The sequence below is a fragment of the Oryzias melastigma genome, linkage group LG11, assembly GCF_002922805.2.
Source record: "Oryzias melastigma strain HK-1 linkage group LG11, ASM292280v2, whole genome shotgun sequence".
Taxonomy (NCBI): Eukaryota; Metazoa; Chordata; class Actinopteri; order Beloniformes; family Adrianichthyidae; genus Oryzias; species Oryzias melastigma.
In genome coordinates this window covers 13,352,458-13,370,708 of record NC_050522.1, presented here as the reverse complement: position 1 = coordinate 13,370,708, position 18,251 = coordinate 13,352,458, and the positions used below count along the sequence as shown (strand labels likewise).

Here is an 18,251-nt window from a genome sequence, read left to right as displayed (position 1 = left end):
GAAAGAACAGAGGATTAGAAAAAAGAGAGGCAGAAGAAAGAAACTACAATCATGATGGTCAGGTATAGAGATGACGGACATAACGTTTATCTACAAGTAAAAAAATACTTTTTACAACTAAAAAGTATGACCATATGAAGTGCAGAACATGAATGAGTTCATCTGCGTTATGGAGCATGCAGAAATTCATTCTGTTGTTGGTGAAGTTTAATGGAAGCCTAGATTGTTCTGGTAGGAGATTTCAGCTCATCTGTCTTGTTGGTATGGTTGTCCTGCATCTTCCTCTAAACAAAAGCCTATAGAATCCATTGGGGGTTTAGGGAAAATCGAATCGTTGACATATCGCGATATTTCATTTGGCAATACTTGTATCGATTTAAAATGTTGACAAGACAATATTTAATTATTTACGAGCAAACGTAGTTTTGCTTCTGACTTTTGCTTTTTACTTAAACTCTCGACCGCTAGTAGACAGCACAGAAATTTACCAAAAGAAAAACTCCATTAATTTGAGGGTAGAAGCAACTTGTATTTGAGATACAGTTGCAGGGCTTGGCATTGAGATCATTAAATAAAATAAAATTTACCATTTTATTAACATGAAAGGCGTATTAATATTCAGTTTTTTTCTAAGTCATACTCTTTAAAAAAAATTGTGAAAAATTATTCTGGTACAGTCTTAGGATATATCCTGATATGTATCGTATCGTCAGACACATATGACACGTATTGTATCACCCGACCATTGCCAATACACACCCCTAGAATCCATATGGGGTTTAGTCCTGGTAAGGAATACAATGCTCCCTAAAACAGCAGTTGAGCAGGTACCAAATACTTCTACTCCTGATTATGTAGGTAGTATTAATGATGATATGGTTCCTAAAACCACCCCTAACTAAAAACTTTACTCTGGACCTCAAGCTACTTGAATCTGTGCTTTTCTTGTTTTCTTCCAAACTAAATAGAACAAAATGACTTTCATCTGACAGAAGCACTTGGGACCATTGACCACCACTAAAGTTATTTTAGTCCCTAGTTCTGTTTCAAAGGCTATTTGGGACAAGACATTTGTAGCATGTTTCAAGGATACATCAATGGTTCCTGGGGCAACGATTACACCGTTAAATTTCCCCCAAAGTCCGTCAATGGGTTTTACTTTAAGATCCTTTGAGGCAAACTCCAAAATGTGTTAGGACTACACATTCTCATTCTCAGTTAATCATATATGGACGTGTGGTTCGGGCCCCCACCGCGCCCCTTTTTGACGTTTTTGGCTCGTTTTTTGACGCGATTTTTACATGCTGGCCGTTCCCAATCAAATCACAGTGTTGGATATGGTACCGGGTTAGGGTACCGGCCAACGTCCCGAGAGTTGGGAACCCCTGATTAGCATATGCATTGTTTCCCTGTCTGTGGCCTGGTACCAAGCGGACCTCAGACTGGTATCTGTTCACGGCCCAGAGGTTGGGGACCCCTGATTTGATGGACATAGCCCGCATGTCAAAAAATTATGAGTTGGGGACACGCAAAACATCAAAAAGTGGAACGGAGGGGGCCCGAACCATGTGTCCATGTATGACGAGTAAGGAGTGAGAATGCATTGGTTTGAATGCAGCACTCTGTGAAGAGCCTACTAAGGGGCGGAGCTAGCAAAAAACTTTGCCCCAAACTTGCCCCCCAAATTTCGAGTCAATATTAGCCTCAAAGATGAAAAAAATCATCAATACGTATTTTTTCTCTTTTGATTTGTAACTGTCTTCCAGTCTGATGTTTTGCCCTCCTTCCAAAGTCTTCTTTCCCTCTCCTGCCCCAAAATAAAATGTTCTAGCTCCGCCCCTTAGCCTGCTTCCTCAGCTAAGATTGTCTGTTCTATCTTCCTTATTTAAGTCGTCAATGACTGTCTTTGGAAAACTGTGTCATGAGACTGACTGATGAAGACTAATAAAAAGATTAAAGTCCAGAGAAACCTTCACTTTTGTTTTAAATGATTAATCTGACAATAAAGGGACACTATGAGTAAAACAAAGCCTGACTTATTTATTTAATCTTCATTTTCTAAAACACAGAGTTTAAGGTTGAAAAAACATCAATCTGTATTTGATAAAAGTATAAAATTTCACATATAAGCAAAAACCTAAAAAAATCATATATAAAAATATATTTTCAGGTTGAAAACCAGTTTTTCAAATCTTGTTTTTTGAAAACTCTAAGTAATCAGATTAGCGCTCAGTGGGTTGACACTCTGCTCCTACAGAGCGACACCTGTGAGGTTCTGAATTCAGCGTAACGGTAAACACTTTTATCCATTACACTGCCATAAGGGCAAGCATTGAGAGTGTGTGTGGCCCCAGAGGGAGCCAAGCCTGGACTCCTGTCTTGTAAATACTTCATTTCAACTCTCTTTCACTGAAGCTCCTCTTTCAGCCCAAAAGTTGTGTGCGAGCCCACAGTGCCTGCACTGCAGTTTCCATAACAGACTGCATCCTTCTCATCAACACATGGCCTGGAGGACGGCGGCTCTGAATGATGCTGAACAGAGCGCCAGAAAAAGATGTGAATTGGTGCTATAGGCAGATGGAGCACATGACGGATTCAAAGCGGAGCTTTCTTGTGATGCTTAATTGATTTGGCAGCACATCATTTCTCTCAAAAAAGGCCCGTTTCCAGAGGAAACTAGTTCTTTAGCCAGCAGCTCCTGATATTGTGAGAGATGGGATTGTGTCTGCTCAAATGTTTACGGTAAGATGACTTGGCCTCTTAAGCTTTGCCATAAGGGGCCCCTAGTCAGCCTGTGATAATAGCAGGCCATTGTATGAGAATGAAATCGAAATCTTTCACCATACTAAGCAATTCCAAAAGTTTGTCCTAAGAGGAGGGCCTGGGTTTGCTGTGGGCTCCAGTCATCTAAGACTTTGCAGGGGGGTGGATGGAGGGTAAAATGGGTAGGAGCTTTTAGAAATGGAGTCATGAAGACTTGCTGAGATGGGAGGGGGGCACACTAAACACACACCTTGCATGGTAGCCAGGGGATTACTGCCAATGAGGGCCTGGTTCATCCCTGTGCTTACTCCCATCATTGTGTTCCTAAAATGTGGACAATGACACGTTCACACAATCACACACGGACATTCACACATGTAGGGAAATGGTTTACAGGTCAAATAGTGTCAGACAATTCAGATCACACACATTAATTTATTAACACCATAAAGTCTTAATATTCTGTTTTCAGACAAATTTAAAATTTTTGCTAGACATTTTTAGTCACTATTTCAGGATTTTTATATTCTAAAATCAACTTACTTAATGAAAAGACATTATTTTAATGGTTTGATCATTTTCTTTTTAAATGTTTTTTTTCCATCTTATTCGTAGGTCATTTTTTTGCAGTTCATGGTTTAAATTACGGATTTATATTATTAAGCATAAAACTACAGGAAAAGGGTTGTTCATAACCAGATTTTTATTCATATATAGAACTACAACATCAGCAGATCCCTGACATCAGTTCAGGACGGGATTCTCAGTTTTACCATCAACTCAATTTGAAAACATGTAAAATTGGTTCTTTTCCTGCTTTAGAGAACAACCTGTTAACACTTTTCTGTGAACATGCTGAGACAAACAACTCTGTGGTATAACCTGATGCTTCAGATCAAATATCAAACACACGTTAGGAGCACAAACTGATTTGTTAGTGTTGTAGAGTTCAGAGTCAGAGTACATATGCAGTTTTTAAACTTAACCCGTTAATGATGCCTGTTGGCAACACTTAAACTGCGCTCTGAAGTTTATAAGAAAATCCTATAAAGCAAGACTCTCACAGGAATAAGACAGAAAGTAAAATAGGCAAAATATATTGATAGTTTATAAAACAAATAATAGAATCAGAATATATGTCAATTTAAAGTAGAATTAACTTAGAAAATAAACATTTAGAGGACTGAAATGGCATTCTTTTAACAAATGCAGGAGGATTTTAAAGAATTAGAAAGTTAAACTAATTTAAAAGGAATCCAAGTAATTTAATGAAGAACATGTCTTTGAAAATACATTCTTTTTAAAGTTTTAACATTCTAAAGTTTGAGTTGTTACCATATTTTCTGGGCTATAAGTCGCTCTAGAGTATTAAAATACATGATAAAGAAAAAAAAATATAGAAAGGAAGGAAAATTTGCACTTTTTAGAGAAATGTATTTGACACAATACAGGAACAAGAACAGACGCTTCATCTGGAAAGGTAAATAACAATAATAATAATAAAAGATATTTGTAACACATTGGTGCTTATTTAGCTTTATGAAACATATAATCTAGTATATTAGCGCAATATATGAACAACTGTTCCAATAACCATATCATAAAGAACATAGTAAAAAGTCAACTAAACTTTATATTATTTTAAATACTAAATCCGTTGAATTCTTCACCCTCAGTCTCGTTTTGGATCTAAGTGCTTCTTCTGTGTTGCTGTCAGTACAGATACTCACATCTACTGTGCCTTCCAGTGGATATTTTTTAAAAATCATATATAAGTCGCACCTGAGTATAAGTCTCACCCTTGGCAAAACTATGCAAAAAAACAAAAAAAACAACTTATACTAAAAAAAATATGGTAATATAATTAGAAATAACATTTTAGTTTTGAAATGTGCATTATTAAACAAGAAAAATTGAAAGAATAAAATAATTTAAAACACATTTAGTAGAATCTAAAGTTAACAAATAAAAATAAAAAAATCTCCTACATTTGTATGTTCTTTCTCAGTGTGTCATTACTGACTCACCCAGTGTTGAGCCCTGAGCTACCAAAGCTGGGCGGGGCCGGGCTGGCTGTGCTATGAGGAGGCGGAGTCACAGAAGAGGAGATGGTGGCTGAGCTGACAGGAGTCATGGGGCAGGATGCTGAAGGTGAGGGGGTGGCGCCTGAGAAGAGGAGCAGATGGATGTAGATTTGTCAGTTTGCTGTCGCTGGAACAAGAGAGTCACCGTTAGTGAGCAAGCGTCGTCTTCCTCCACCGTCTGGATCCATTCCATGAAAGTTGTAGTTTTTTTAGGGGTTGACCCAACAGACCAATAAATTTTCAGCTGTGTTTGTTACCTGTCAGGTCATTTGTCACGTGTGTGATGTCTGGGACGGCTCACGCTGTAGCCCCAGTCTATAAATCACCAGGATGAGTCATGGATGCGAACAGCTGCTGCACTACCACCGTGATGTCAATAAGGCTTCATTGTTTTTTACTTCTCACTTTCTGTCGCAGAAATCATTTTTTAAGTGAGGACTCTTCAGCGTTTCATCAAATCAACAGAAGTCAATAACAACACGGACAGATCGGCGTCTTGTAAATATGTCAGGAGCAGTTCAATCTTTCCCTCACCAACCTTTGGGTTCAAAACTGAGAAGTAAAGTAATTACTGCTCACCTGTTGTGCTGAGGCTGGTGGTGACCTGGGACAGACCCTGACTCGATATCTAGACGTGGAAGAGGAGGAAAGAGAGAAATTCCATCTGGCTGTCAAACTAAATATCAGGTCAACGTCTGAAACGACACAATTTAGACCCGAAGCGGTGGCGGGTGGTACCATGTGTGGGCTGTAGCAGGGGGCTTTGTGCGTCACGACAGGCGAAGTCTGGCTGGGCAGAGGAGGGGTGGTGCTGCTGGACGGGTTGATGCGCTTCTCCTTCTGCCGACGGTTGCAGAACCAAACGCGGATCACCTCCTTCTCCATGTTGAGCTGCTCAGCCATCAGCAGGATCTCCTCTGATGTGGGCTTCTGGTTCTGAGGAAGGGAATGTTCCAAATTAACAAATGTTCACCCCAACATCCCTATTTATGGTAGTTAAGGTAAGTCTTGGAGTGTAGGTGTCAACCAATTAATGGCCAGGCTGATTATTAGCATATTATTAAAAACAGTCTGTGTCTTTTACTCACTCGAGGAAACAAGCAGCAGAAATAAAACTTTTTTCAATCGATTTTTTTCCTTGATTGGATAGTTAAAGGGAGCGTACCGTGCTGAAGTTGCGCTCCAGGACCACTCGGACGTTGGTCTCGATGCTGGTGCGTTTCTTCCGGCGCCGTCCTGGCAGACCCTCTATGCCCAGCAAGGGGGAGGAGATGGAGGAGGGGCTGGGCAGCATGCTGTCCACAGCCATCGTTTCTGAAAGAACAGTGGAAAAGTGAAAGGATGTGGAGAAAAAAACGACTAAGACGAGGAGAAATGAGGAGTGGAGATGAATGAATGAAGGCTGTTTTTCTAGTGTTTTGTACTTTTGGACTGTAATTTCTGTCTCTATTTTGATTTATATTTTCTTTTCTTCTGTTATATTTTATTTCTGTGCATAAATCCCAGATTACTTTCATTCCTAGAGACTTTGTGACAGTTTTGGAGTCATTTAATTAGCTTTTCTTGTCTTAATGTTGCATGCTTTTACAATCACCAAGACTTAGGTGTCAAATCTCAAATTATTTGGATCTTTTGTATCTGACGTCATGGCTCCATCACAGGAAAATCTGAGGGATTTTTTAATTTGAAGGCCTGAAAATGTAAGTACAGATAGATTTTGAGACAAGATGCCACCAATTCTAAAGGATTTTGACATTAAATTTTAAATGACGTGTAGAAACAAGATCAATTCACAGCTTAATAGATATAATTAAATCAGTGATAACATTTCACAGGTCCTGAATTTTGAGGTAAATTTTGAGACAGTTTTCACACATTTAGAGGATCAAATTACATTTTTTAATGTCAAATATAAGTAACATCTATGATTTAAACCCTCTTTTAAAAAGGATCAAATGTCATTCCAAGACGATCGCTGTGTAACCTCTGCTCCTCCTGTCAGGAGCTCACCTGCGTCACTCAGCCACTTCTCCAGCAGCGGCTTCAGCTTGCACATGTTCTTAAAGCTCAGGTTTAGAGCTTCAAAGCGGGAGATAGTGGTCTGACTAAAGTCGTTGCCGTACAGCTTCCCCATGGCCACGCCGACATCACCCTGGTGAGCAGAGAGAATCAGAGTCACTCCGACAGCTGTCAAACCCCGCCAAAGTCCACCTCCACTCGTCGGTGCTCCACCTGCGTGAATCCCAGCTTTATGCGTCGCTGTTTAAAGGTGCGGGCGAACTGCTCCAGCTCCTCCAGGTCGCTGGGCTCTTCACCCATGTGGGGCCCCTGACCTGCTGGGGTCAGGCTGGAGGATAAGGAGGCGGCCATGGCACTGCTGGATGCAGAGGTGGCTCCAGCAGATGTCACAACGCTGCTGCTCCCACCGGGAACCGCGGCACTCCCACCCCCGCCGCCGCTGCTGCCCGCATCGCTGATCTTGTCTCTCTGCAGAAAATATTTGCTTTAACCTAAAATCCAACCGGATTAAACCCTGAACTCATCCAAATAAATGACATCCTGCATTCTCATACTGTTTGCATTTGCATTTATGCACACACCAGCTTCCCTGAGAGGATTTAATGCTTAATATTCTTCCATCTGATAGAAATCAGCAGATTTTTTGGGTCAAAAATGACATTTCTGATTTAGTTACATATAAACAAAAAAGCAACTATAAAAAATAGCAGAGATTTTCTACTGGTCCCATCCTTTCTTTTCCCCTCATGCAGAGATTTCCCACCTGTGCTTGGAGTCCCATTCGAGGGGGGGTTGTTATCAGTCCTGCTGCGCTTTGCTGAGGTAGCTGGATCAGATTGGGAGTTGAAAGCAAACCTGGGAAAGAAAAAGCATCAGGTTAAAGTGACATTTCATTGGAGAAGACGGAAAGTGTCTCTGTCACAGTTTTGTTGAGAGGAGAGTTATTTTAATTTGGGGTTAATTTGTGCGCAGCACTTTGCTCTAAAATCACAACCCTCAAGGATTTTTATTTATGCAACAGACTTTAAAAGTACATTTTCACAAAATCTAGCAGGTGTTTGTTGCATTTATGATAAACATTATTTTGAAAATCATTAAAAAATCTTTGACACTTTTGTTCAATATTTTGAGAATGTTTAAAATTGTATTTGATTGGTTTATTTCAAGCACTTTTAAACATATATTTCAGATTTATTTAAGTTAGTATTTCATACTTTTGTCTTTAATGGGGCTTTTCCTAAGTTGTCCAAACCATGAATAATGTATTTGTTGCAAAAATGATTTTGTTAACAAATCAAATATTTTTTTAGAAAACTATAAAACCGAATTAAATGCAACAATCATTAAATATTATTATCTTTTCATTTGGAAATCCTGTTTTCTAATTTTGCAGAAACAAGCAGAGAACACAGGCATGTTGTTGACGCTCCACTCTGACAAAAATTGTCTTTTTGTGGCATTTTTCTGACAATGGCAATAAAATATAAAAAACAAATTTTTTTGGTAAAATTTTGGTCAGAAGCAGCAATTTTTTAAAGGATCTACAATAAATATAGATCAAACGATGATGGGAGTGGGACTTTAAGGCTGCAGGTCCTCACCCTGCTGTTGCTGCTGAGCCTGCGTCGGCTGCGACAGGAGGAATTGGGCAGGAGACTGGAGGGGATGACCAGGCATCAGAACCAGCTGCTGGAGCTGCAGCAGCTGCTGGATGTCCTACAACACAAGCAGATCCAAAAAAGTCCCACACATGTCTATAATCTAATGAACAGTTAGATTAAAAACATGCTTCATTCCTGCTGGTCGTACCTGTGCTGTGAGCTGGATCGGCTGAGAGAGGGCCAGCTGTGGCGGAGCGGCCTGCACCGCTTGCTCTTGTTTGGTCTGCTGCGACTGCTGCTGCGGCTGGGATTGCGTTTGGTTCTGCTGCTGGTTAGCTTGCTGCTGTGCAGCGGCTTGGGCGGCATGAGCGGCATGGGCGGCGTTGGACTGCTGAACGGCCGCCGCTAAAAGCTGAGCCTGAGCCTGTTGAAGGAGCAGCTGCTGCTGGGCCGGAAGGAGAGCGGCAAGCTGGGAGTGAGCCGGAAGAAGAGGAGTCGAGGAGAAGAGAAGAGGATGTAAACATGCAGGGATGAGAGGAACAGGTGTCAGGGGAAGGGCAGGAGAGCACGAGTGACAGGAGAACGAAGGATGGAGGAAGGAGTGATGGGGGAGAAAGGAAACACATAAGCAGAGCATTCCCAGAACAGCGGTGTTTGTGAATCTGTTAGCAGACAGAGACAGCATGCCAGAGCAGGACAAACGGGGACAGTCACCCTCTTTACGAACAAATGTTTCACTGTCACATGGAGGAAATGGAAGATTTTCCACAATAAGGGTTATTTATTTTTTGCTTAAGAGAAAACTCTTCAGTCTCTTGGAGCATGCGTTATTCTGTGGGTATTTTAAGTCACAAAAAAGTATATCAAAACTTGTTTGGTCTTAAATTTATCTGACTGGTGACCTCCCGACTTAGTCAACCTTTGAAACAAGATCTGAAACTTACAACAACAAAAAAAGCTTAAAAATGTTAAATTGTGCCAAGAAAACTCATTCATTTTTTTAATATATTATTTTCCTAAATAAGTAAAAACTACTAAAATAAAGAGGTTTACTTGCATAACTGGCTCATTAGGGTGAATCGATACTGACAATCACACAAAATTCATCAATTTTTAATCTGAAATGGATTATGGGGCCACCGACAAACAGTTTGAAGGTGATAAAGACCTAAAAAGTCTCAAAAAAGTCTCCGGCTTTGTCCAAATTCCCTCCCTGCTCTCTAATTACTAAAAACGATGTTGTGCAGAACTATCTGGTATGCTAGTTTTTAAAACCAAATTGGATACCATGCTCACTATTATTTTATTTATTTATTTTTTTGAATGACACATATGACCTAACCAATTTTCTGAAGTAAAAACCAAATAATTTGACAGTTTTATGAAGACTATTTATAAATCCACTGTGTTTTGATGACACAAACTTGGCTGGTTAAAAAAATAACATATATATATTTTTTCCTCATGTAAATTAGTTAAAAACACAATGAATTGTGGTCATATTGAGCATTGATGCACATTGTTTTTTTGCAGAGACTTCTGGGAAATTTAAAGGGCACTCCATTTGGAATTGTGGATTTATACAGCTTTATAAAATTGTGAATGTGCTATAAAGTGCACGAAGTAGTGAGTAAGTGAAATAATTCAGACACAATCTCAACTGTGATGGAAAAAAAAAGACTCGAGGTTTGATCTTAGTTTGTAGATGCAAGGAGGGAGAATTTTTAAGGGAAATAGACTTGATTCAATTTGACTTAAAACTCTATTTACTGCAGTACTGGTTCTTCTTTTAATAGATTAAAAAAAAATTTTAGTATGTATTTCCTTTTAGACAACTAAACTGTCCAAAGGTGCAAACTGGCATAAAAAATATGAGTATGACTTTGAAATAAACTCAACTTGAATAATAATTCATTGCAATAAAATGGCTAACTTAATTTTATCTAATGATTACAATGCTAAGCACTACTCCTGTATCTCATATAAAAGTTTATTTTACTCAAGCAAATTCATTGTGTAATAAATAATCAATCAAATATTGCCATGTTAGCATTTTATATCCATACAAGTATCACCGATTGAAGTATGGCGATATATTGCTTTTTTTTCCCACCCCTTCTAACGACTCAACCCGGTGTACTATGAATTAAAGAAAGAAAAGAAAAGAAAAAAAGACATAATAATAATTTTAAAAAATGCATCTTGTTTACATTTTTTTTATTTTTATTTCTAGTTCTGACTAAGAACCAGTGAAATATTTCATTATGTCGAGCAAAGTAAAACCTGCAGAATTTAACCTTTTGTGTTTGTGTGGAAATCCTGCAGCCAGTAAACAAACAAAACAAAGTGCTGCACCACACAGGGTTTCATGTTGAATGACAAAACACAGGGAAATTTGCCTTGCGTCTGATGTGATTGCTGTTCTTCCAGTGTTTCACCCTCACAGAATTGGATTCTATGCTCACCCCTGCTAGCTGACTGCCAGCGAGCATCAGCTGGGTGTGGTGGTGCTGAGCCTGCTGCTGCTGCTGCTGGGAGGGAGGCGCGATGCCGTGCGTCATCTCGGATCTCTCTTCACTCTTTCCCTGAGAGAGAAGACAAATATACCTTTACAGAGAGTCATTTTAAGAGTGTATTAATGCCTGGATCATGCTCCATCACTTCCCACACTGACACGCTCTAAGATCTCGGGGCTGATGCGCTCAGCCGCCGTCATCCATCACTGCATCCACCGCTTTGATAACTTCTTAGAGTGAGGAGGTTAAGGATGATCCGAGTGAAAAATACTTGTTCTGATGATGAACAAACCCAGAGGTTTGCCTCCTTTATAAAAAAATGAACCTATTAGGTTATTTTCTGATTCACAGAAACAATAAGAGGAGGAATATTTTCATTACAAAGTTTAACTCGTTGCTTATCACCTTTTCCAGGATTGTTTCCTTTTTTCAAAAGGACAAGTCAATTTTTCGGCTTTTATAGTGTCAGAAAAAAAATCCAGCAGGCATTGACCTCTGACCCCTAGCTGTCATTACCTGCAAACATCCCTGTCATTTCTCATCCATCACAGTGGCTCTGAGCTTTGTGTGTCAGTCACTCAGCGTCACCTCATTCACATCCTCTTTTCTTTCTGCTTTTTTCTCTGCGGGCTCCTTTTCTTCTCTGCAGTGCAGGTGAGCACAGAACCGTGCGATATCCCGCTACAACAGATCCACTTTGGCAGAAAGCAAAGTGGCACAGGACAGATGAGGCGCGAAGGGGGTCAGAAATCCATTTATGTCGGATCAGATCTTTATTTTGTAATCAATCAAATAAATTAAAAACGTTCTAATTCAAAATTAAACAAAATTTAAAAAATGATTGTATTAGGAAAAAGGCGCAGGTATGACACCTCCATTGACTCTTATAAAAAGAACAAAGAAAACTTTTCCATCCATCTGGACAAAAAAGCTCCTTCCTGTGTCTTCTCATCGATTCACCTGCAGAAACGACCTGTAGAGTCCCTGGAGTTTGCTCCTTCTGCACAAACATGGCCCTGTCCAGCTCTCCCCTCCTTCACACCAATTTTTCTGGTTTATAAATGTTTTTATGGCCTTGGATTGTCATATCTATCTGATATAATTTTACAATATGATCCCTCGCAGACATTGAGGTCCTCTGGCACAGACGTCTTCCTAGAGTTACAATCCAAACTCACAGTGAGGCTTCATTAGGTTATTGTAACCTCCCAGAGAGCCAGTTTATGTTTTTAAATCTAGCTTTTAGCTAAAATGCATTGAGTATGGAATATATTTGATTTTTAAATAATTTTATCTCTATTTTTTTTTCATTTTGTGACTGTCTTTCCATTAATTTCTATTTATACCTCCTTTTACTTTTTCTGTATTTTTAGACGTTTTAACTCCATCGTTGCATTGAGATATTTCGGGTCTGGCTGCTTGCTTTGATCAGGCAGGTTCCCACGGCGACGTCCTCTGTGACTACAATTGAGTTGGTCTTTGGCGTGAACAGTTCCCCAAAATATCACTTCCTCATTTCAGCATCAAGCCAGGTTTCCACATCAATTTCTACAATTTTTACAATGTGACTGTTATTTATGAGTCATTCTATGTCTCATTTTGTTGGGTGTGAGGTGTCAGGAGGGTTCAGGACATTCTGTGTTTCATCATTTGATTTTTATTTGATTAGAACCTGTAAAGGACTCTGTACAAAAATAATAATTTACCAGTAAATAAGAAAATTAATAAAAATGATATATAATAACATTTAAAACGAGTAAATAGTCAGCATCAACACAGGAAGAAAGATGAGACAAAAATGCAATTTTCTTACAAAAAAACTCAAAATACGAAGCAGAAACTAAACCAGCTCTGCCCTAAGACTATAAAAGATTGTAAGTTCAAATCCATGGTCACACCAAAGAAATGGGACCCAAAGCCTCCCTGCTTGACACTCAGCCTTAAGAGGTTGAAATGGGGGGGTAAACCACCAAATGGTTCTCAAACTGTGTCTGCAGCTCACCGCTCCCCCAGGGGATAGGCGGAGAACAAATGTCACACACTTCAGTCACACTCTTAATGTAACCATAACTTTGTTATTAGACGGTGCGTTCTGCGTCTGGCTCACCTTGGTGCCGGTTGATGAGGGCGAGAGGCTGTAGGGGCTGGATTTTATCGTCTGAACCTAAAAATGGAACACAAATCATATTAGAAACACTTAACACCAACACAAGTAAAATGCAACATGTTTTAATGCATTAATTCTATTAAAAGGATCTTTTATATAAACATTAAACTTTGATTAAAAAAAAAACTAAACAAAAATAAAGGTGAATGCTAACCTGCTCATCAGGGCTGTTTCTGTCAGAGTCTGGGGAAAAATGAATAGAACGACAAAATCATGTATTCATCCATGAGCTCTTTAATGTTGGTGTCTCAGGGAAATGTTTAGTGTTTATTTCTTGTACCTGAACTATCCCCTGGGTAGTCCACTCCAGGCTTCTCCTCCCCTGATGCTTTGGCCATCTTAATATCTGCAGAAAACAGGAAGACAAACATCACTGAAGAGCAGGAAACAAAAAATAAATAAATAAAAAAGAATCTTGAGACAGTTTTTGCACTGTTTTTGCACAAAGGATTTAAGCAAACGCTAATATGCTTAATATGTTACTCTTAATTTCACCTAAATAAAACAAAAGCTTAAAGTTTGATGTGTTATTTTAAAAGAAAATATTGTTGCATTGATATAACAAGTATGGAAATAAACCTGCTTGAAAAACACACAATAAAGAGATACATTTTTGCTAAAAATTAAAACACTGAAAATATGAAATAATTTTAAAAAAGTATTTAGAAGCTTCTTTTAGCTCACGGATGCAAAAACATCACAGCAGAACGAAGACGACTCTGGTAAGAAAACTCCAAATGAAAGAATAAAAGGAAAAGCTGAATTTATGAAAAAGTTTGAGAAAATGATTGATATTTTGCTTTGAAAACTGAAAATGAATGAATGATTTTGGTTTTCTTTCAGAAAATGCAGGTAAAATAAGCATTTTTATTTTGCTCATAGTGTTTGTTTTCTATTTAAAAAATGTGAAAAAACTTAATAATTCTTTTCTTTAAAACTGATAATCTAGTAAAATGGATTTGTGCTCATTTAGACCCTCAATGACTTTTACATCAGTTGTTTGCAATGACAACGACCTCCCCATTAGTGTGGTTTTCATTTAAATTTGAGGTGAATGTTAAAAAGGTTTTGAGCTTTGAAAATTTTTGGTTTAAAACAAATATAACAAGAACTATGATGCATTATTGTGAATGCAAGAAAACAACTTGTTTTTAAATTACATTTGTACATGCTTTTGACCTTGTCTTTGCTTTGTTTTGGATTTATACATTTTTATTTTGTTTTTAACATGTTTGATCATTGTTATATAACATAAAACTGTTCTATCCAAATCTTTGTTTTTTTTTTGCAGTAAAAAACGTATGAATTTTACTGTTCGGAATTGAGTTTTTGTGGAAAGATAGTGAAAATTATTGAAAAAAATAAAGAAAGCAAAGATGGATATTAGCATTGCACTAAAAAACTGATAGTTTTTTGTCTGCACTGATCCTTATAAACCTGAAACTCTGTTTTAGTCTTTGAGTTCCAACTGTAATGACCCCAAAGAATTAGGAATGGGAGATAACTTCCAAACTGTCCAGGCTGTTTCCTCTGCTCGCCTCTGGGACTGCAGCAGTAATTGGCGCACCGCAGGAACTGCTTACCTGAGCACCAGACATTAGTCAGTACCACCATCTCCAGTAAGCCCCTCTTCGTCTAAACACTTCCCTCTAAACTTCTGTCTTATACTTTTTCCCTCACAACTTTTCCAATAAACGGCTAATCTACGCTGTGACGCCGGCTCAAGCAGAAAGGACAAAGTTCAGCGAAGACACAGTGAGAGGGAGCCTAATATTTGAGTCTGTGTGATTTATTGCACAAACTCTGTGTTCACCGCATGCTTGGCATCTTATAGAAAAGCAGACGAGTGAAAATAATCAAAGGAAACCTCATAAAAACCGCCGCTGACGTCCTCTGTCCTGCTGCTTGTTTGTTACAGAAATGTCTTGCAGACTGGTCGCCTTCTGACAATGTGCTCACGCCGTGAGACGATGGAATAAAGAGCGTGTTTGAGCAGGAAAATGTAAACAAAAGGAAAGGGTTTCTTGGAAATGATATATATAAAGCCTGTGCGAGTGCGGTGTGTACATGCGGTAATCTCATCATGAGGGTCAAAGTGAGGTTCAAGGTGTGGCGAGGGAAGATGGAGAGACGCCACAGACAGGAAAAACTGAAAAAGACAATAAAATATTGAAATAAAGCCCATTTATTTTTTTACTATCAGTGATACATGTTTATAAGAATCCAGTTTTATGCAAAAAAAAAACATTTAAATAAGCAAACAATTGTTCCCCAAAACAAAATTTATGTCTTGTAGTTATTTTGTCAACTGAGTTTGCAGTTGCACATTGGAACCAGAGGGTGGCAGCACTCTCCTAGATACAATCAATAGGAGTGTGTTTGTGCTGCCCATAATGAAAGAAAGCCCTTTCTTATTCAATGAAATCATAATTGTTTTTTATTTAAATACCTAAAAACAGGAGGATGAAAATAACAAAAAACAAACACTTTTATGGTGAAATAAAAGAGTTCTTATCAGTACAAAATATCCTTAAGTGACTGATTAAAATCCTATTATACCACAGATGGATGTGGTGTATTCACTGCTGCTGTTAACACATGAGGTGCTGATCGACGTCGCCACAGTCAGATCTTTGAAAAACCAAATCAATCCTCCAGCAGGACCAAACATAAAAAGTGTTTTAGTTAAACTGTATTAAAAAAGACCTTTATTATGAAAAGCTCCTTCATCTTCTCAGCATGCGAAGGGAGAGACTCAATAAAAACATGTTACCATCCTCCCCCCTCCTCCGTATAATGTCTGAACTGCCCCTAACCCCTCTGGCCATGGAGTCTTTTAAAGCCCACCTCCTCCACTCGTGTGGGCTCACACATCCAGCACGTCCCAGACCACCGTCCACCTCCATCCCGCAGCTTTTTCCATCTCTGTGAGGTCATTTCCATCCTACTTTTCAGAAGTTTTAGTTCATTTCAGAGAAATTGGATGCAAACATAAGAGGTCACGAGAGGCCGCTGGGCAGATGATGTATCTGTCCTACGGCACAGACACGGCCGCTGGGGTTGTGTGAGGTGGTGGGGTACAGGGTCACTGTCAGCGAATTACAAAAAAAAGTGGAGTAAGTGAGAAAGAAGAGGGAACACTCCCAAATTCTCCCCACCCTTCCTACCCCTGCACTCTCCCTCCTTTTGCCCACCCACCCCGCCTCGGTCATGCCTGTCAGGGGCCGGTGACAGACGGCGCGTGGGTTTGTGCGCGTGTTTGAGGAGGGTGGGGTGGGGTGGTGCTGTTTGGCGTGTGGATGTCAAAGGTCAGACACATGGCCGCTGCCACCTCGCGCTGCACACTTAAAGCTCACACACCCAAGCTGCCTGTGTTTTCCACCTGTCTTTAGCCCCCCTCCCTCCCGCCCCACGCAGGAGCAAACAAACGCACCCCCAGCGCAGAGGAGCCGAGGCGCCGAGGAGCTGATCGCAACGGCTGCAGAGGCAAAAAAAACACACAGATGCTACCAAAAATGAGCTTTTAATAGACACTTCTTTACTGGGAACTCCATTCGCTCATGCTTTTATTTTCTTAATTAAACTAATTTCTCATAAATAAATAAAAAAAAATGCCATTAAAAATGATAAAAATTTTAACATTTGATCAAAAGAGCACACAACTGGTAAAAAAAAAAGCTTTTGATAGACACTTTTCTTAATTAAACTAATTTCTCATAAACAAATAAAAACGACATTAAAAATGATAAAAAAACTGGAACATTAGTTTAAAAGGGCACACAACTGATAAAAAAATGTCTTTTTATAGACACTTCTTTGCTCCATACCCCCATGCTTTTATTTTCTTAATTAAACATATTTCTTAATTAAACAAATAAAAACAAACAAAAACTAAAATAAAAGAAAAAAAATATTAACATTTAATCAAAAGGGCAGGCAACTGATAAAACAAATATTTTTATAGACTTTTTTTCTGTTTTATTAATTGAACTATTTTCAAATAAAAAAATACAATTAAAGTTTTTAGTTTTTTAACGTCTAAACCTTTAAATAATGAATTTTTGATTAAATTATGTTTAGATATTTCTTTAAAAAGTACATTTTCCCCCTCATTTTCAATGCCTCTCTTCCCCTTCAGACTCTTTTGGCTCCATTTAAGTCAGCTCTGTTAAAGCTATCGCACTAACATGATTCTGGAATAAATATTTTGATTAAAAAAATAAAAAAATAAAATAAAATTCCAGGTGATCACAAAAAAGACTAAACTGACCAAAAAATTTCAAAAGGCAACAAAACGCGAGCTTTCTGCAGAACGCTGTAAACAACTCCATCAACATTTTTAAGTCTTCACGAGATTCTTTTCCATTCCTCATAAATGAACTTCGATTAAAGAAGATTTTTTTAATTTTTATTTAGTTAAAAGACACATGATTTTATCTCATGATCTCATGCAGTTGTAATTGAGTCTCAGATAAAAGGATTCCCCTTTTTGTTTTCTCTCAGTAACATGAAACCCGGAGCATCGCTGCAGCTGAGCTTTAGCCGGCTTCTCATCAAAACTTTTGCAGCTCCTCGTTTGACTTGTTTTTCCACCAATGAAGAGCTGCTTTGAAAGGGAGCGGAATTGCTTCCTTCAGTTGTCCGCGCAGACCATTTGTGCTTTCTGACCCGACTTTTTCAGTAACAGCTGCTGCTTTAGCTGCAGATTTATAGATGATGTTGACCTGAGGACTGATTATGTTTATGACACGCATCCCATTACGGGAAGAACAACGCTGGGGAGGGGGAGGCTGATTTATGTCACTTTGAAACTTCACATGTGCTTTTATCTTTTGTGTTAAACCATGTATACATGACTGCATTTAATGTTTCGGCATTTTATTCAGCACGTCTGAGAAAAGCAGGATTGACTTATTTTAATGGTCTTCACAAAACAAAGACGAGGAAGAGCTCAGAGGATGTGGACACACCAGCTATTGTTGCTTTTAATGAGAGAACATTCTGCTTTATGTCGGCTTGGCAGCCTCTGAACTGACTCCTAGGAACTATATAAAACATACTTGTACTTTTTAAATCTTCATATCTTTGATAAACCAGAAGA

General features: G+C 38.7%; 1 protein-coding gene across 1 annotated transcript in view; it reads right to left on the bottom strand.

The window, feature by feature from the left end:
- LOC112137261 (POU domain, class 2, transcription factor 2) overlaps window positions 1-18,251 on the bottom strand; it is a 61,274-nt gene that overhangs the window by 2,902 nt on the left and 40,121 nt on the right. Inside the window, exons 2-15 of the mRNA XM_024259492.2 lie at window positions 13,431-13,496; window positions 13,305-13,333; window positions 13,091-13,147; window positions 10,933-11,052; window positions 8,676-8,936; window positions 8,468-8,582; window positions 7,630-7,721; window positions 7,080-7,334; window positions 6,858-6,999; window positions 6,013-6,161; window positions 5,586-5,783; window positions 5,427-5,475; window positions 4,791-4,929; window positions 3,014-3,087 (exon numbers count right to left, since the gene is read on the bottom strand). Of these exons, the coding sequence (XP_024115260.1) occupies window positions 3,014-3,087; window positions 4,791-4,929; window positions 5,427-5,475; window positions 5,586-5,783; window positions 6,013-6,161; window positions 6,858-6,999; window positions 7,080-7,334; window positions 7,630-7,721; window positions 8,468-8,582; window positions 8,676-8,936; window positions 10,933-11,052; window positions 13,091-13,147; window positions 13,305-13,333; window positions 13,431-13,496 (1,746 nt within the window). The remainder of the gene's footprint in view (window positions 1-3,013; window positions 3,088-4,790; window positions 4,930-5,426; window positions 5,476-5,585; window positions 5,784-6,012; window positions 6,162-6,857; window positions 7,000-7,079; window positions 7,335-7,629; window positions 7,722-8,467; window positions 8,583-8,675; window positions 8,937-10,932; window positions 11,053-13,090; window positions 13,148-13,304; window positions 13,334-13,430; window positions 13,497-18,251) is intronic.